This window comes from Artemia franciscana, chromosome 12, assembly GCF_032884065.1.
Source record: "Artemia franciscana chromosome 12, ASM3288406v1, whole genome shotgun sequence".
Classification (NCBI taxonomy): Eukaryota; Metazoa; Arthropoda; class Branchiopoda; order Anostraca; family Artemiidae; genus Artemia; species Artemia franciscana.
This window is the reverse complement of record NC_088874.1, coordinates 15,199,019-15,219,664: the sequence shown is the minus strand read 5'-3', so window position 1 is coordinate 15,219,664 and position 20,646 is coordinate 15,199,019. Positions and strand designations below refer to the sequence as shown.

The window sequence follows — 20,646 nt, the reverse complement described above, 5'->3', positions numbered from 1 at the left end:
CCTATCATTCTTAAACTGTTTTGCGAAAAATAACTTTTTATCACGCTAATCATGTATTAGAGCACTAATTTTGAAGCATTTGGATAATAATATTATTACCATGAAGGAAGGTAGGAAGGAGGGTTGTGAAAATGGGAACAGTCCTTCATTTATAGGATAATTCTTGCTCATGCTAAGTAGTATTGTCACTCTCCAATTTCATGTAGCCTTTTTCATATTTCTGTTAGATTTCGGTATCTTATTCATGTTTGTCCTAAATGCAAAGGGGCTACTATCATCCTAAGGTTCAACCTTACCATTTGCTTTGAAAGATTTACTTGCGTCTTAAGTTTGAATCTCAGTTTACACTTCTTTCTAAAAGAAAAGTAGTTATTTCACAATATTTTGTAAAAATATTTTCTTTCTTAAAATTTTTTTTTGAGCACCTAAATAGCAAACAGATATGATCAGGCTAAAAAATAGAATATACAACAGAATAGCAGATAACAGAACATGCGAAGCCATGAGTAGCTGTACTAAAAATTTAATGGATCTTACACCTCAGGGGGGAGCCCGATGGTGGACTGTTGCATAGGTTGTTGGTCTTATTAAGCCTACAGACGTTTTTCCTATAATATTGAAATAGAGTCGTAAATACTATATGCTTTTCAAAAAATTTTAGATGGTTCACAGCGGAAATGAATAGTTCAATTCAATAGCATTTTAGTGTAAATAGTTTTGATAAAATAAAACGACTTGCCTCTTTAACAATTTATTCGAAGCGTGTCCATTTTATCTAAACAAAGACAGCTGAGAAAAGAAAAACCCAGCTAAGACAAAAAGTCAGATAATCCCCCATAAAAATCCGCATTGATCAGAGGAACACTTATAAGGTCAAAATGGCCATATTCAAGTTAAAATAATTATTTGATGCTCAGTCACTGCTGTAAAAAGAATTTCGAGCAGCTGAATGAAAACGAAAGGGAAAAATAATGTGGTGTTACGATAAGAGTTAAGAATATACAACAATAAGAATATATGATTTTCTTTTTGGTTAACACTGACTCACTTAAGAGTAGGTAATTAATCAAAAAATATAAAGACATGATTTCTCAAATCACAAGGCCTAAGCAGCTAAAACCCAGGACAAAGGTACACGAAAAACTAAATAGTAAAAGTTTCAATCGATTTTGACCTCTCTTGGCTTTTTTACCCCCTTATCACAGTTACACACATTTTTTTCGCTGCTAAGGAATTTAAAGTATACAGATTACAGCAATAATCGTAAATCTTTATCAATCAGAACTGTATCACAGATTTTCTCTCAGGTATGCCATCTCAATACTTCATTTGTATGTTAGTTTCCGTTGGCTGTATGTAATTCTTCTTCTTTATTCGTCTGGGCAAATACCCCCCCCCCCAAAAAAAAAAAATATAATATTTCTGTTTCTTTATAACTTTCACACAATTTGTCATTTTGTTGCTTTAGCGTGTATATACCACCCCAAAACTAACGCTTCCATCCCTTCCACCTGATGTATACTCCCACCCTGCCAACAAAACTTGATAAATATAAAATTTGACAATTCTTTGCTTCTAGGTAATTAGGGATCTTGTGTCAACAGTTGTGATAAGTAGTTCTTGAGACAGACCAAAGAGTTTAACCGTATGTCCACTCGACCGAAAACTTCGATAAGAAATTGTATACTTTAGTGATTGTGATGAGTTGCTGATGCTGTTGTATGTTGTTGTAATTGTTGCTGTTGTGCACCGTTTGTCCTTTCGTATGTTCTCAACTTCCTGGAAGCTGAGTTTAGAGTCTTACAGTCATATCCGTGCTTTAGAGATCTAATCAGGTATGCCCCAATTCTCTGAAACCAAACAAAAAAGAAAATAGGACACAGTTTGTACTCGAAAACGTTTCCTATAGTTTCTTGCTAAAAGGTCATTAGCTTACTATCAAACAATCTCTCAAGGGTTTCACACTTCCTACAGACTGACTTAACACAAAATTTTTGAAATATAAAATTGCTTTTTATAGATGTTTAAACATCAACATCCTTCTTTTTATTTGTTTCACGGGATGTTAACTGGACAAGATCTCTGAATTTAGGAGAACTTCATGATTTGTAAGCGTTATTTATTTATGGTTCTTTTCCCTTTTTCTATGCTCACAAATATGTCCATACAGGAGCATTATTTACTTGTCGTAATAATTTAGTCATCAATTTCAGCAAAATTTTAATCGCTTTATCAAGCAATTAATGGGGTTGAAGAAAAAACTCGTATAGGGTATTGAGAGAATTTTTCTAAAACAGTTGCAAAAATCAATGAAGATGAGACCGGTAACGTAAATTAAAAGCTAACCATTGCTGAATAAATCAGACAACGTAGAAAAAGCCTGCATGAAAGCAAAAGAAGCATCAGCTGCTCATTGGTAGAAATGAAAATTTTGCTTCTGATAGCTCTCTTATTTGTGAACCAAGATGTTTGTCAGGGATTTTTTATTTAGGTCAAGTTTCCTATTTAATACTTTCACCGTATTCGTGTTTACTGTGTACGCAATCATTTTTCAGCTTCAAATCAGATTTGATTTATATCATCTTAGATTATGTATTATCAAAACATCAGTTTTTATTAGCACTAGTTTTGCATAATTCCATAAATATAATGAAATGTCATAAGTCAAATTATTTCAGCTACTTCTTCTTCGTAAAGCAGGAGTCCCTGAACAGAAACGGCAGGTCCTTTCGCCTTTTCTTTACACTAGATGTAGAACTGGGATATAATTATGATCAGTTAAGGAAAGTCAGCTAATTTTACAGAAATATATTTTCTATTATTAGAATTTTCTAGTTTTAAAGGAAAAAATCACTTTTTTTTATAACAAATTGAAGCTTGACAATGGTAAGGTTCTAAAATTCTTACTGTAAAGTCACGCTCTGGCCAAGGCTTTCGGAGGAAGAAGAAGTCCCAGCTCGAAACACTTGCTGTCTACGCTTGCCTGACCTCTCTTTGCCTTTCTTTAAGCTAGTAGCTAGTGCTAAAGAACCATCTGCTTGAACTGAAGTACGTCTCTCACGCTTCTTTTCAATTTTCTTTGGATGACGCTGGGGAGCCACTTCTGGAAAGTCTCTTTGTATTGCCTCTGAACTAGGGTAATCGTACAGTGCATCACTAAAATAATATAGAAGTTTTATGTTAAAGAAATAATTAACAAGACAATCGAGTTACATGTACTAGATGTACTTTCAAGGAAACTAGTACATTAGCTTGGATACAGGTAACTAAAGCCTCATGATATGGGACTCGATATTTTTGCTCTGAAGAATTCCTACGCTCTACATCAAATATAATAAAATACATCTTTTAGTATCTATCATTTTATAAAACAATAAAGAAATATAGTGCACCAGGCTCAGGAAGGTCAGGCGCCACATTAAAACCTAATACGATCTGGAATGAATTCATATTTCATTAAGTTATAAAAATGATTTAGTATAATCATGGTGGTTTGAGCCAAAACTCTTCTGACACCTCCAAGAATTTTTATGTAGTTAAAAAAAGAGCAGGAAAAGACATGTATGATATCTACTAAAATCATGATCTTCGTAGGTAAACACAGCAGTTTTATCGACTCATACCATAGTTTTACGGATGAATAAATGAAGCTTAAAATGAACAAAAAAGTCCCCAAAGACATACTTACTAGGTTTTTCCACTATGCTGAACAAAATGGCTATCTTAAAATTTTGATCCGTTAACTTTGGAAAAGATGAGCGCAGGAGGGAGCCTAAGTTTCCTGCAACTTTTTTGGTCACTTAAAAAGGGCACTAGAGCTTTTAATTTCAAATAACTTTTAAAATAACTTTAAAAATAAGCCCTCTTACTTTTAAAAACCTCTTACTTTAAAAACTTTTAAAATAAGCCCTCTCGCGATATTCTAGGACCACTGGGTCAATACGATCACCCCTGGGGAAAAGAAAAACAAAAGGAAAAAAAAACACAAATCTATGATCGGTCTTCTGCCAAAAAATACGAAATTCCACGTTTTTGTAGATAGGAGCTTGAAACTTCTACAGTACGGTTCTCTGATACGGTGAATAGAAGGGTGTGATTTTCGATTCTGTGACATGATTTTAAGATTTTATGACTTTTAGGGGGTGTTCCCCCCTATTTTCCAAACCTGATTCTTTTAATGTATCTGTTAGTATCAAAGATTGTTTTTTAAGAGGTTCGTTTACTATTAAGCCGGGTCACTCCTTACTATAGTTTGTTACCACGAATTGTTCTATATATTGGTATTAAAATTCCGTTTTATAGAGTTTCGGTTATTATTGAACTGGATCGCTCCTGACTACAGTTTGTTACCACGAACTGTTTAAATAGCTTCTAAGTCCCATAGAACTCAAAATACAAGGACATATAGGGGGATTTGAGACTTCTATCCTCAATTGCTACCCTAAAAGCTCAACTCCATCCCTCAAGCCGTTCCCAAAGAACTGCAGATGTGCTATTTTGATAGCCTCCGTACTTGCACTGCCTTTTAATTTGAATTTGCCTCCCCTCCCTTAGCGCAAGATTTAAAGAACACATGGCTTCTAAGCCCTCCCTGACGGGTTCTACTCAATCCCCCATGGGGATCGAGTGGGTTGACATGATTCCAACATATTTTGGAATCTTGGGTGCACATAATGTCTTTGTATGTAGAGAGGTATACATGTCGTTCTAGAAGTATACCCTTGTGAACTCTGGGAGATCTTACCTTCTCAAGGAGACAAGGTTTAGGAAAACCCTAACTGCTGTATTGAACCATGTCTGTAAGCAATGATTTATTTACATGATCTAAGGCAATATCATCTGAGGCAGTGGGACACCTTCTTGACCCTGATGTGGCATACAACGAAATGTCTACATCTCAAAGTTAGGAAATTGTTTCTATTTGTAAACACATTTGATTCGATCAGTTTTATCAAAGGATGACCTAACCGTTCTGAAGTAAAGGTGAAAAAAAGGCCATAATTGGACGAAAGGTAAGAAAAAAAACTGACCTATCAGTAAATGGTAGATCGCGTCTAGAAAGTCCTAGATAGATTGAACTAAACCGAAAGCTCTTGGAATCGCTAAGTGGGCTTTCACTCCGTGATGAGACTGGGCTTAATTTTCTTTCTTCTTCTTTATCATCAGTCAACAAAGTTTGAACTACTATCGTAGGTGGTTTAAGGGATAGAAATGAATCATGGCTTAGCTTGTTAAACATTAATTTCGTATCAAGACTGTCACTTTTTAAGTTTGACATTCGTTGAATAGTGTTCTTAGAATCCAGAGATTGACTCTTCGGAACAATTGGCTTTGGTAGCAAGTCAATATTTGCAATATAATCCTTCAAATCTTTCGCACTTTTCAATTCTCCTTCATCAATTCTTTCACGAATTCTGTCTACACGGTCATCATCATTTGACTCTAGGGTTGATTCATGCTCTTCAGCAACTTCTGCTTGGGGTGCTTCTTGATCAGTAAACTCCGAGTCAGATCGGAAGAAGTGTCTTTTTTTATTTTTTTGATCCAGCGGTGAATCAATGGGTGGTGAAGTAGAATCGAAACTAGGCGTCATGCTGCGAATTCTGTGGGCCTAAAAGAAAAGAACAATGCAGGAAGACGGTGCCGCCTTTTATAAGACTTTTCTTACGGACAAATCTTACGGAATCTAACAGTTCCGTTAAAATCTTAACTGAAGCTTAATATTAAATATTTCCATGATATAGGACTATAATCCAAGATTTAAAAGAGTGTCCGGCCAATCTACACTTGGAAAATCCACCTGCCTTCCAAGGACAGTCCCCCCACACTGATAGTTACCCCTCCCCCCGAAAAACACTTCATACATTTACAATTCATTAGCTAACGGAAAAGTAGGAAAATAAAAGAATGGAGAAAATAAGGCATTACGGAATATGTTAACTATATTCCAAAATACAAGTAGCATATATGGTATAGAATATCTTTCAGGATTGTTTTATATTTTTATTTCTATTAATTCTTTTTTTCACGTTTTTGGGGGCTGGTCGTTGAGTAACCATTGCAGAGTAAGATAAAGGTTAAAGAAATTAATTTGCTTGCTTATTTGAAATTAGGAGTTCTTTTCATTTTAAATTTTCCGTGTTTTTACTTAGAGTTTGACTCAATGTGCATATGTTTTGAGTGTGTTGAAGGCATAACTAAGCTTCAAGCTCTAAATTTCTTCACAGACAGAAGAGTTACAGGGTAAATCTTAAAGAAATTTAAAAGTTGAACATTCTGGTCTCAAGAATATCCTTTTTGAGGCACAAAAATGAATGAATTTTCAAGCAAATTAGCTCAGTCGAATGTAGTCTATAAATAATCGAGCATATCAAAATTTTCTCTACCTTTTTAGCACTACGACCCAAAACAGGTTAAAAAAAGATTTTCGGCCATTCACATTCTCCTGATAACAAATTTATAATTTGAAACGAATAATATTTTTTATCTTGATCTATCAAAATTTATAGTGTCTGCTTTATCAAATTCTATCAAAAATAAAAGAAAGCTCTTTTGTACATTAATAATTACATATTTCTGAGCAGCAGAGATCCCTATGTGGGTCTCGGTTGAGGAACGATGGACTATTATGTTCTTACCGTTTTCATTTTAGACTTACGTATATCCCTACCAATGTTTGGGGACCAGCAATATTCTCTATTTTCATAGAGAAAAGGCTGACACCATTTTTATGAGGTTTTCAGCTTCAACAGTGCTATGTTATCCAGGCCCTGTCCGTTTCACCTCCTTTTCCCAACACTATGCATTTACGTATACCTAATGCTTTTTATAGGTGACTTCGCGGCTTAGCAGACTGTCAAATTTATAACGAGGCTAGAAAGATTAAATTATTTTCACGTATACTTCGAACTTACGGTTTTTGGAGTTTTTGTTACTGTTGATAAAGGTCAGTTTTTTAATTGCCCTTCATAATGGTAAATGGTTTGTCCAAAGTTGGCATGCAAGAAGGGGCAAAGCTGGCACGGAAAGCTTTAATGGAGACTTTTTATTCACATCAAAATTTTTATGGGGGAAATATGAAGCAAAGTAGTCTTGCACCTACACCCCACAAATGCAAAGTTTACATAATCTACTGCGCTCCATATGAAAGATGATTAGTTGCTAAGGCGACGCTGAATGAAGCAAGAAAACAGAGGCCTGAGAATTACTTATCGTCACGAAACTAATTTCGTCTCGATAGATCTTACTTTGCAAACAATTAATAGCGTTCTTTAATTGTGTTTACCTGGATTGTTGCAGCAGTTCTTGATATAGTTACAGTAGACTATTTAAGTAATGTTAAGAAACTTCCAATATTTTTCTTCCAATAGTTTAGGTATCAGTAGTTTGAAATGGCGTACGATTTGAAGAACAATTCAATTCGAATCAAATACTTTTAGTTTAATATAAATATCACTTTAAAAAAAGTATAAGATATTTATAAGACGAGTCTTCGTAAGCCCTTTTCTGTTTTTGTGCAACCGTCGTTTTGCTACGACTGCCCCTTGTGAAAAAGAGAATGAAAAAGAAAAATTTGATTTTCCCTGTTGCTCAAGTTGAGGGGGGGGGGGCAACACATTCAATTGAAGGTTTGTTTCAATGGTTATTTCAATTGTGCAATTTTTGAAAGGTTTCAGGCTCTTTCAAAATCCAAAAAAAGAAAAATGAAAACTTCTATAAAGTATAATTACTGTTCAACCGAATCTGAACAAAAACTAATATTTCCTAAAAAAGGTTTCCATGGGAATTATTGGTCACAAGGCGGTTTCTCTGAAACTTTAAACATGTTTCTTTCTACATGAAGGCATGGGTCGCCGTTTGCTAGGCTTCAGATTAACCACTCATGAACTACTCCAAGCCGTGACTAAAAACTTTTTAAAAGGACCTCAGCTGAGTGAAGTTTACTAAGTTTAAAGTTACACATGCAGTTATCATCATACAAAATGCACAGTAGGTCTCAAGTCCCTATCCCCGTATTTTCGCATTCAGAATTTTGTTAGTCACGCATGTGGGCTTATTGATCAGTTTATTTGATTTGTTTGTTGGTTTTTATACCGAGAGGTGACCGTATCAAACCAATGATTGTAAAATATCAAGAGAGTGATCGTCCAAAAGAATATAAAAAATGCAGGGGTCCATTTTAGCCAATAAAGAGATGGTACCAGAGCAAAGTTGTATTCTTGGCAATTTTCTTGAGTAAAATAATGCTTCGTCCGGAATTGAACCAAAAGGCTAGGGGGTGAATACTCCAAGACTTCCAATTGATCTACAGCTATGAAAAAAGCTATTCAATTAACCTCCCAGCCAGCTTCAGAAGACGACAAGGTAGTGCATTCGTCTCTAAATGTAAATGTAGTCCAAACAAAATGCACTGTTATTATAAATTTTTATTTTTTTTAGCTTCATTTAACTGAGTTGAATCTATTTAAGCTTCATTAATTTATGTGCAATGACGTATAGGTAAGTGCCAGCTGCTAGAGGTTATGTACCTTTGTTCTGGAAAAGGGTAGCCGGAGCCTCATAAAATACATTTTTATGCAAACAGTAAGAGGTTTAATTCTAACTTTCAGTGAGAGGTGCTTCAGGTAGAATGAATAGAGGGTTAGGGGAGAAGTTGCCGCCTAGCCTCCCTTTATTACGAGAGATATTTGTAGACTAAGCCCACAATATGTATACTTCAGGGTGACCGCTTACCACTCACAGCAGAAATATCTAATCCTAATATTTTCTTAAATTAAAGCGTTATGTGCACACATACCCAGGAAAAGGTAGAGGTGGGAAGGCAGCCAACAAAACATCAGATTTGTCCGATGAGCCTTCCCTTGAAAACAATGTTGACCCCAAAATTAATTTTGCTTGTTCAGAGCCCCCACACCTAGAGAAATTTCTTACAGGTTCACATTTTTAGGGACAACGATCACTCTTAATGCACATCCCTCTTCCTATAAACTGGACTCCTTAAATCAAAATTAAGCTTTTGAAAATTAATTTTTCAAGAAAAATTGCTCATTTAGTGCATTTGCTCTTCTATATAAAATATAATTATCCAAAGGATATATATATATATATATATATATATATATATATATATATATATATATATATATATATATATATATATATATATATATATATATATATATATATATATATATATATATATATATATATATATATATATATATATATATATATATATATATATATATATATATATATATATATATATATATATATATATATATATATATATATATATATATATATATATATCAATATTTATATGAGCTATTTTTGAGCTATTTTTCTCAAAATAGCTAAATGAGCTTTTTTTTTATTGAAAAATTACTTTGCAAAAGCTCGATTTTGATGTAATTTATAAGGAGGTTTTATAGATTTTATAAGTTTATAACGAGTCCAGTTTATAAGGAGGGAGAAGGGGCTCTCCTCGAGTTTAGAGCTATTCCAGCTATGCTATTTTTAAAATAGCATAAAAATAAAAATGTTTTTTTTTCTAGGAATATGAAGAGCGACTTTAAAGGTCAAGAAATTATTAAGCACGTAAGAAGGGCTACCCGCTCCTCAGTCTCCCATTCTCTACTCTAAAGTTCAACTTTTTGTCCAAGTCATTAAAGAACAAAATTTCAAACAAAGGGGCCGTTGAATTGGAATGAGGAGTATTTTTAAAACACTAGGAGACTTATGTAAAAAATGGAAGGTAAAAGAGGTCTCATATATCCAATAATTTCTATTCTTTAGTTTAAAAATCACTCTTTACTTGGAGTTGAAAAGAACAAGATCCTTTATTTGATGCAAAACAAACACACTAAAGGAAATTCAATGTAATATTCTACCATGTTTCCCAACTAAAAATAACGTAAGACCAAATAAAGGAAGTTGATGTATATCAACTCCATTGTTCGATACCCTATTGCCTAGGTAAATCTAGTTACCTAGACCTCATTTTCGTGTGAGTGGTCAGTTAAACTCAGAAACAACAATAAAAAAAATATAAACCAGAACTGTCGATAATGTTTCCAATATAAAACTTTAAAATTAGACTGAATTGCCAAAAAATAATGCAGAATCAAAGAAAGGGAAAGAAAATAAACAAAGACAATAGAGCTCTCCTATAAAATATGAGTTTTGGTTCTTTATCTTACTGATTCATTCTGTCACGTCCAACCAAGTTGAAATAGCGGAATAGTCGAGTCTTGTCCCGATTTACTTTTGTAATCAAAAATCCAGACTTTTTATTAGCTTAGCTCAATAAAAAGTACAAACTACGAAGCCTTGGAAGACTGACCTTATTGCAAATAGGTTCAGGGGTCCAAAGGTCTAAAATTATAGATGTGCCGAACATTAAAAGCTCATGCTCCATGACACAGGACAATAGGAATTTTGTCCTTTTTTCTTGGTGGCCAATGATTTAAGCCGATTCGTGTTAGTTTTGGGATTCTGAATTCAAACTTTAAATCAGTTTTTCTGTATAAGCTATACTTTTGAAATACAGCACTATCATTCCCAATTAAATTTACTGTTAAATCACCCGATACATAATTGATGCATAATTATTTAACGACTAGTTCCTGTATTTCATCTATTTGCAAAATGTTTTGCTAATATATTTTGGAATACCGAGTGCAAATATGAAATGAGTTTTTCTGTATCAGCTACATTATTTGAAATTCAGCACTATCATCCACAATTAACGTTTATAAGGGTTTGAAATTAATTATTTTATTAATTTCACGTATTTTAAAGATGTGAGCTCCTAGCTAAAGACTAATTTTAGATTTGAATTTAGTCTATTAAATCCATATACAATCAACACGAAAAGCCGCGGCACTAAAACCACTGTTGCCGAGTGGCTAAATTCCCTGAAATCTTAAAAGCACATTAGGTAAGAAAATACGATCTAAAAACCTCAGAACTAAAGTCTTCGAGCAACGGAATGTCATTTACTCTGTGGTTATATGCATGGCTTTATTAGTCCATATGCTGAATAAGCGTATTAATACATAACGATTAGGATAATATTGATATTTAAAATAATACATCATTGGTTCAACCAGACTAAAAGAGACAGTTAAAAGTCATAATTTTAAACCAAAGTACTCCTTAGGCATTTAATGAATACTAAACTAATCAAGCTGATAACATCAGCTTAATATGTTACATTACTTTCCAAGTAGAAGTAGGGAAACTCCGAATAAAGGCAAATGATATTTATCAACTCTATTGTTCGTTACCTAGTTACCTAGATAAGTCTCTTTAAATGAACTCATTTTCTCTGTGGGTGGTCAGATAAACTCTGTAATAATAATAATAATGATAACAAAACAGGAATTTTCGGATTACTTCTTAAAATCTCACTTTAAATATTCATAAGTTTGGTGCTTTTCAGAGCAACAAGAATCTTTTTTTTTGTTTTAGAACATGTTTTGAATATAGATATTCTAATTTAGACCGAATCCCCCAAAAACAGTTAAGAATCAAAGAAAAGGTTTAAAAAGATAAAGAAATACAATATATGAGTCCTATCTAAAATTAAATAAAAAAAACCAATTTTTTTAGCTGAAAGTAAGGAGCGACATTAAAACTTAAAACGAACAGAAATTACTCCGTATATAAAATGGGTTGTCCCCTCCGCAATCCCTCGTTCTTTACACTAAAGCTTTTAATTGTTTTAAAAAGTGGAATTGTGGCAAAGAGTCAAACTTTAGCGTAAAGAGCGAGGGATTGCGGAGGGGACAACCCATTTTATATACGGAGTAATTTCTGTTCGTTTTAAGTTTTAATGTCGCTCCTTACTTTCAGCTAAAAAAATTAGTTTTTTTTTATTTAATTTCCGAACGTTTTTGAATTAATGCATGTTTGGTTTTGGCTCTCCGCTCATAAATTATTAAAATGAAATTTGTATATCAATTCTTTTTTTGGCTAAATGGCTTTCTCTTAGTTTTGATCAGACGATTTTGAGAAATAAGGGGTGGAGAAGGAGGCCTAGTTGCCCTCCAATTTTTCGGTTGCTTAAAAAGGCAACTAGAACTTTTAATTTTTAACGAACGTTTTTATTAGTAAAAAATATACGTAACTTATAAATTAGTAACTTACGTAACAAACTTTCATAATCTTATATTTTTATTATGTATACAAGGGTGTTTGTATCCTCGTTAATACCTCGCTCTTTCCACTAAATCTTAAGTTTTGTCCCAATTCTTTAAGAATGACCCCTGAATCAGTAAGGCCGTAGAATAAATAGTTGAAATTACTAAAAATACTTTAGCATAAAGAGCGAGGTATTTATCCCCTCCTAAATACCTCGCTCTTTATGCTAAAGTATTTTTAGAACCCCTCATATGCGTAATAATCTCTGTTCGTTTTAAGTTTCAATGCTACTCCTTCCTTTCATTTGAAAAAACGTTTTCATGTTTATTTTTCATTGTTTTCTTATAGTAATGCTAGAAAATCATGCGCCCTTTTCCTTGAATTTTTCTTTCGCCATGACAGATTCCTCCAAGGAAAGATCCTCCAACATAGCCCCCTCCCCTCAGCCCCACCCCCTAAAAAAAATAAAATCCCCCTGAAAACGTCTGTACACTTCCCAATAACCATTACTATATGTAAACACTGGTCAAAGTTTGTAACTTGCAGCCCCTCCCCCAGGGATTGTGGGGGAGTAAATCATCCCCAAATACATAGTTATTATGGTTTTCGACTATGCTGAACAAAATGGCTATCTCAAAATTTTGATTTGTTGACTCTGGGAAAAAAATGAGCGTGGGAGGGGGCCTAGATGCCCTCCAATTTGTTTGGTCACTTAAAAAGGGCACTAGAACTTTTCATTTCCGTTAGAATGAGCCCTCTTACGACATTCTAGGACCACTTGGTCGATACGATGACCCCTGGGAAAAAGAAAAAAAAAGAAAAAAAAACAAACAAATAAACACGCACCCGTGATTTGTCTACCGGCAAAAAATACAAAATTCCACATTTTTGTAGATAGGAGCTTGAAACTTCTACAGTAGGGTTCTCTGATACGCTGAATCTGATGGTGTGATTTTCGTTAAGATTTTATGACTTTTAGGGGGTGTTTCCCCCTATTTTCTTAAATAAGGCAAATTTTCTCAGGCTCGTAAATTTTGATGGGTAAGACTAAACTTGATGAAACTTATATATTTGAAATCAGCATTAAAATGCGATTCTTTTGATGTAGCTATTGATATCAAAATTCAATTTTTTAGAGTTTTGGTTACTATTGAGCCGGGTCGCTCCTTACTACAGTTCGTTACCACGAACTGTTTGATATTATTGTCATACCTCATTGCACTGATTTATTCTCACAACTATCTATAAGAATAGAAGTAGCAGATTATTACTTTCGCAAGCAAAAATCTGGAATGGGCAATAGTTTGTTAGCTCAATAATAAAATGCAAATAGCAAGACATTGGAAGATGACTTTACGTGGATTCCTAGAGCCTTTGACCTCTGGATTAATTGATCTGAAATAAATTTGAAAACTGTATTGCAATACTATAATCAAATTATGCTTCTTCAATCCAAATAAAATTGAAAAACTATGGTCCAATGAAGATAGCAAAGAGTACCTTGAGTGGCATGTCATCAGCTCCGCATAAAGTTTTACTTGAAGTTGAAGGAGATGGACCGGGACTTGCCATTGAACTATAGCCACTTGAGCTTAGATTAGATTCTGAGCTGGTCATTTCAGGACGCCTTTCTAAATAAGAAAAAGGACTAAGGTAGCACATTGTCGTCTTGGAGCCAGTTTGATCCGGAGATTCCGTGTCGCTTTCTATCTCGGAGAAACTCGATGTGATGGTTATTATCGGTGGGACAAACGGAAAGTCCAAAGAATTTGATTTTTCCTGCAAATAATAAATATCGATCAGAGCCAATTAAGCAATTGCATTTGAAAAATAATTAAATTGCAGAATTTAGGTAAATTATTTGAAAAACCAAGGCGCCAGAAATTGAATTAATCGGATACCAACTTATTATTCATAAATATAATGTAATTTTGTCAAAAAGATCTAGTATTAAAAAAGAAGATTTCTCCGTAAGTTATTACCTCCCCTTCCAATAAGGATCAGAAAACATGTTCAATTATTATGTAAAAATAAAAATTATAGCCTATCTGGATATTTTATACTACTAAGAGGTTCAGGAAAAACCAAATATTTTACGTCGTTATTAATATAATAAAACTTACATTCCCGATTAACTTCCTACTTAATTTTAAGCATACAGTTTTTATAATAGTAATACATAAACGAACATTCCTTAAACACAAAAAAAATTCGGTTACACGATACATTCAAATTAAGAGTTTGGCAACAAAAGTAATATTTAGTATAAAAAATTATCACCAAGTTAAGCTATCCGAGCTTGGCACACTTTGACTATCTTTCATCCCAGCCTAATTTAAAACCTTTTTATTTTTGCTTTATTCCTCGTGTACCATTTACTAATATATTCTTATGGTTTTGTTCCACCTTCGAGTACCTCCATGCCATCCTGATGGTGCTTTCATAATGCCTACGCTGAGTTTTCTAAAACCATTTTAATCATTAGAAGTTACGTGTAGCCCATTACCACTAGGCTTGGTCTCAAATGTTACCCTGATATGATTTATCTGTAAAACAGATATAATATCCTCTCCCCTGCTCCTTTTTCTTTCGCAACCATTAGACCTAAGACCCATGTTAAAAAAAAATCGTATCAAAGTCACCTATAAAGGATATCATGAGGGTATATATTTTTAAGCGCTCGCGCATCCTGGTGATCGAAATCCGTTAGATCTTCAGGTATTTTTGATGAAATTTTAACTTTTAAGTACAACACAGATTGTATACAGTGAATGTATATAGGAAATCTTGTGTTTCAAGAAAGCTTAAACGTATTTTCTCTTGTTCAGTACTGAGAACCCTCTTTCGTATCCTAATTAAATCATATGTCTCCTGTTATCCACTTGTACGGATGTCAAGTTTTCATTCTTTTCTGAGACCACTTTCCAAGATTTATGATAAAAAAAGAAACCTTATTATGGAGATACATCGGTAACTAAATGATTATTTGACCTTAAATCGATTTTTACTCATTAATACGCATCTTTCGTGTTTATCGGCTCCAAAGGGACATTCCCAAGGCCCTTACACATACTTCACATTTTACTTATGATCCTTCATTTTCTCCCCTCCAAAATGTGTATGGAATTCAGACTCCTTTGGTTCCCTCTATCTATAAGATCTGAGTTTAATCCCTAAAGTGTGTATTATAGGTCTATAGATGGAATACTCTTCAGGCGTCACAATGTGTTTGTCAATCTTTCACGGCTTAAAATATGATGATAAATTCAAAAGGCTTTGATTATTTTCAATTTCTTCTTTTAAATTGCTGAATTTATGTTTTTGTTCGTTTGGTTTTTTGGTCAGGTCATAGAGTCGTGCGGGGATGACGATGTTTTTACTTTGTTATGCATTTTTTTTTGTGATAAATAAATTCAATTAGAGCTAAAACGTTTCATTAAGCTTCCGCTTTGGATAATTGAGTTGTTTCAAATGTTTCTACAAACATTGTTTTTTTTTTTTTTTTTTTTTTTTTAATGCTATCACAATAGATTAATAGAAAGAATATGTGAGCAATAGTCATCTGTCAGTCAACCCTTAAGAGAATACGAAGGACTCAAAAGGTTTAGGTCAGCTTTTTCTGAGAGAACATGTGATAAAGTCAAATGCGAAAAATGAAAGCTTGAATGAAAGTTACTGAGTTTTATTATTTATGGTTTCTCTTGTTTCCTTGTCTCTCATTTTAGTGTTTACTTCGATAGATGAGAGAGAACCGGGAAGAATATGTTGTATCTTATGCAGCTGTTGTTTGTGGAATAAAAGAAGTTTGCTTATTTTTGCGTTAACCAGCATGCAGTAATACATATGATATTATTTTAAATATATGGATAATATAAATTTTGCAAATCAATCGTCTAAAATAAACTGATAAAAGAGACATTCCAAACGTTTTGCACTGTTTGGTTCTGTTTGCTTAATCTCTCCGAATATTAGTTTAGCCGAGACCTTACTTAGCGAAGCCTTAGAAATAAAATTGAGTGGTTCCAGAATTACACGCTGATTGGGGCATAAAGGGAAGGGGAGGATACTACAAAGCAATCTATTCCTTTTTATGTTGACTTTTGTTTTGTAAAGAAGCTATATTTTAGATTTCATTACAAACTTCATACTATATACTAGTGGTTTTGATTCTGGGTTCAGTCTATAAAGAATATTAGGCATATTACCTAACAGTAAGGTATTAATGTACAATTGCGGCTCATGATAAGGAAACGTGTTAAGACATCACATCTTACTTCATAATATGCAAAATAATTGTAGTTAACACATTTTGAAGCCGATTCCACTATACACTACCCTCGATCCCCTCTCCCCTAATATAAAATATACACCGCAAATTATATATCTCCTATGAAATTTTGCCATGTGTCACCCTTGTTTCAATTCAATAGCCGTAAATTGAATCAAAGCTGATGAAATCAAGACACAGGAAAACACATGAGAACCGTGTGACTTGGGCTATATGATTCCACATAGGATGGGGGGAGGGGTTAAAGTATAGTGGAAGTGGCCTCAAAATGTGTTAACTGAAACTTTTCTACATATTAGGAAGTAAGAATTGTTTTCTTAACATGTAGTTGTAATCTTTTACAAGAAAAATACAGCTTTAGCTACAAGGAACATCACTTCTTCGCATGGGAGTGACCAGTCTCGCATGAGACTGGTCACTACGAGTTTCCAATTTTTCTTTCATTTCTGCACCCCGAGTATTGCCCTGAAACATCACATAGAGGTGATTGCGGATTCATTTGAAAGCTGATTTCCATATCTAGTGCAATTTTAAAGAACAGAAGATAATATTAAATCAATACAATGTCTGACAAAACTGCATCTTCGTGTACAAAATGATAACACAAACTTGTCTTTTAGCAGATAACACAAGCCATATATCTTTCGAAAGTTACTTTTCCCATAGTATTATGTAATGTTTTAGTAACTCTGCTGCCTGATTCGCAGTGATTCGTTCTTTACTAAGCTCTAGATAAGAGAAAACCGAGGGCTTTATCCTCTGTATGATATATATGTTACCGTGAATCTCCGGAATATGTAGACTGTCAACATTCACTGGTGAATATCAACAAAAACATATTCGCTTGGTGTAGGTCCGAAATATTTGTTAAATATCCTTGTGTCTGACTTTCACCGAAGAATGTCGACATTCACCATGAACTTATGGTGGATGTTGAGTATTTCAGAAATTTATATTTTTTCTCCATAATTCAGTAGCAATACATTTTTCGGAATACATTTGATTACTGATTTCTCTACCACCGTATGATTACAATATTACTTTAACACCAAATGTTAAGAAATTGAAAGAATGTCAGATTTACTAAATTATGTGATTCAAATCTTGTTTATTGCAGCAACTAAAACTTGTATGACACTTTGAATTGCACAAAAGGCCCTTGTTTTTACAACTGCATTTGTTTGTGGAAAACTTCTTTTTGCAATGAAAGCGTATATAGCCTTGCCCACCGCTTCTCGAATTAGCTGCCGCTGCTTCCCTCAGCAATCTTTTTTTTTTTAAATCAATCTCATCAATAGGAAGTAACTTTTCCTAACAAATTACAAACTAATTATGTGTATAAGGATGCTTGTGGGCACCATTTTCATTTTCAAGTTTATGGAAGTCGAAGTCTTCTATTCAAACAACAAACACTAAAACATTTCGGTTATCTAATTAGAAATAAGGATTGGGTTTTAAGAATTGGGATTTTTCCTATCTTTTGGACATTCATAGGATTGGGATTTAAGGATTTGAGCTTTTTCCTCTCTTTCGGACATCCACTAGAGCATATCTGTGATTATTGTCCGAATGCACAAGAATGTAATGAAATATTTGATCTTTCACTGAAACATTTGGTGTTTGTTGGCATTCACCGGTGAAAGTCGACATTCACCATATTTGAAAATTCACGGTAACATATACACTAAATGCGTCAAACTCAATTTTAATTTCAGCTTTGCTCTTTAATTCCATCAGAAACTTTTTGTTTTTATCAAAGCACCGTTATTTGGGGTTTCTTTAGTAAAAAACAATTTCGCTTCTATGTATTGCTTATTTTTTTTTATGAGCACTTCGCATAAAACAGGTGATCTTAGAAACATGAGACAGAGCTTATTCGAATTGGACATAACAGTCCTAGTGCCCGACTTAAGACTAAAAACAATGGGAAATTGTTATTTGTGAGGCTTGAGGTGACTATTATTTCGATTATTCTCAATAACAAAAGTTATTGGAAAAACAAATTTAAGAAAATCTAAAAAAATAGCCTAAAACCCCTCAAAAATGGGGTCGGATAAAAATGTAAACTCTCAAATGGAGTCTCCTAAGAGAAAAACCCATAAAGAAGAATCATAGTCCTCATTTTGAGTAACAGGGAAAATAATTTTTTTGTATTGGAAGAAGTGATGTATTACTTTTTTTCTTCTTTTCTGTTATTTTTTCTTTGTCGCTAGTGGGGCACTGAAACATCATAAAGGTGTGATTAAGAGCCGATTTAAAAGCTAATTCCAAATTTAATGCCTTGTATAAGTAACAAAACATAATATTAAAATTCATAAAATCCTGACATTCTTTACTAGCAATTTCTGTACTACCTATCAAAGTAAAAAAAGAAAAAAAAAACTTAGTGTTGGGAGAGGCAAAAGAAACTTCGTCTTATTCTTATTATCTTACTTGACAATAGACGACCAAAAACTATAGTTATATTAGTTGACTCAAAGTAAACAAGTGCTACGGAATTAAAAGTAACTTTAGACAGACAGGAACTATGCTTATTGGTGAGAAACCAAATTGAACTTTTTTTGCTAAAAACTGAAATATTGAATGGAACTTAATCCGCTGAACTTGAAGATGCCATCAGTCAATCAACTACCAACAGTTTGTTACAATACTTTTGCAATAACGTTCGATGAAGATTATGTAAGGCGTGGGAAATATCATAACGTATTTTGTTTTCCACACCAGATACTCAATTGAAAATATATAGTTTTGTGGGTACCTTGACTGGTTCAACATTTTAAATCAGATGTAGATTAAGACACACTTACTTTACTATATATTTTCCATAAAGATAGAAAGGTTTATAGGCTCTAAATCTAGACAGTTTAATTTTTAAGAAACTTAAATGTATTCTAAAGATTAATCTAAAAGCATTTAAAAAAAAGCACTACGCTGTCTTATAAAAAGCTTTTTAATAAGAAAGTAATTAACATCGTTTTTTTCTTCTTCTTCTTATCACGGAAATCATTTTATGCGGCAAAATCTCCTCTCTATGTTCTTAGAAAATAAAGAAACAAGACTTATTTGGTAAGATGGAGTAATTTCCATATAAAAGACTTGCCTTGGAACCAACTTTCCAAATTAGATGTAAAAACTACTAGACTGAAGCTTTATTTCGCATTCTTTTGAAAGTGGTTGCTTTTAAATTTCTTATTAAAATGAAGCAAAAATATATTCATGGCTACAACATTTTCAAACACACAATTTGCCTTTTAATTCAAAACAGACAGTATTTTTTTAAACTAAACATCAAACAATTTCATCAGCTGGATAATTTTTTTAATGAAACCCGTGTAGCTTCACAAAAATTCGATGGCAGCCAAGATATATGCAATCACTTGAATTTGTCATTTTAATTATCGAATATAATTCTTTCTAAAGGCCTTGTAGCCTTAAGACCAGGGACAGGAAGACAAGTAAATGTAAGGGGCAGGGAGCAGAATGTATTTTAAAATACTATGCGTGGCAGTTTTGTCGTTTTTTTTTATTTTTTCAATCAAAATACAAAAAAAACTCCAATGAAAATACCAACAGAGAAGTATTTTTAGTTGGAAATGCTAAAAAAGGTCTTTTCCAAAATCTGAGAAGGGGGCAAAAACTCAAGGGTAGAAAAAATAAATCTGTTTTATAAATTACATAAATTTTTATAAATTACGTAAATGTGTCATATCCTTATAAGAAATTTGGACCTTCATACTGAAGTAATCACTACTAAATAATTTAATGTAAAAAACCCCAATCCAAGCCAAATACTACAAACAGACCTCATTCAGTGCAAAAATTTACCGATAAAAAATTGACTCATTAAAAATTTCAGAAAGATAAATAAATATTCAAAAAGTATAAAAATACACACAGAAGCAAAAAAAGACCACACAATGCTAAAGTTAAGAAACCTGCAAAATGTGCAAACATAGCTAAAACCTTATAAGTATGCGAAAAGAAGGACTAATCAACCTAACAACAACATAATTATTGAGTGAGGAGAATGGGAAAAGAGAAATGAAAATTAATAGAAAGGGAGGAAAGAAGAAGAAAAACTTAGATTAATAAGGAGTTAGTTCCAAGGAGATATTTAAACAATCAGTAGTTTTAAGCACTTTAAAAAATCTATGAATATCTTTAGTTTGACATTAAAGCTAGATATTGCTGATTTATTCAGGTGTATGCAA

General features: G+C 33.2%; 1 protein-coding gene across 1 annotated transcript in view; it reads right to left on the bottom strand.

The window, feature by feature from the left end:
• Positions 1-20,646, bottom strand: part of LOC136033733 (uncharacterized) — a 189,509-nt gene that overhangs the window by 10,215 nt on the left and 158,648 nt on the right. The window contains exons 20-22 of the mRNA XM_065714626.1: positions 13,648-13,926; positions 5,031-5,611; positions 2,908-3,156 (exon numbers count right to left, since the gene is read on the bottom strand). Coding sequence (XP_065570698.1) covers positions 2,908-3,156; positions 5,031-5,611; positions 13,648-13,926 — 1,109 coding nt within the window. The remainder of the gene's footprint in view (positions 1-2,907; positions 3,157-5,030; positions 5,612-13,647; positions 13,927-20,646) is intronic.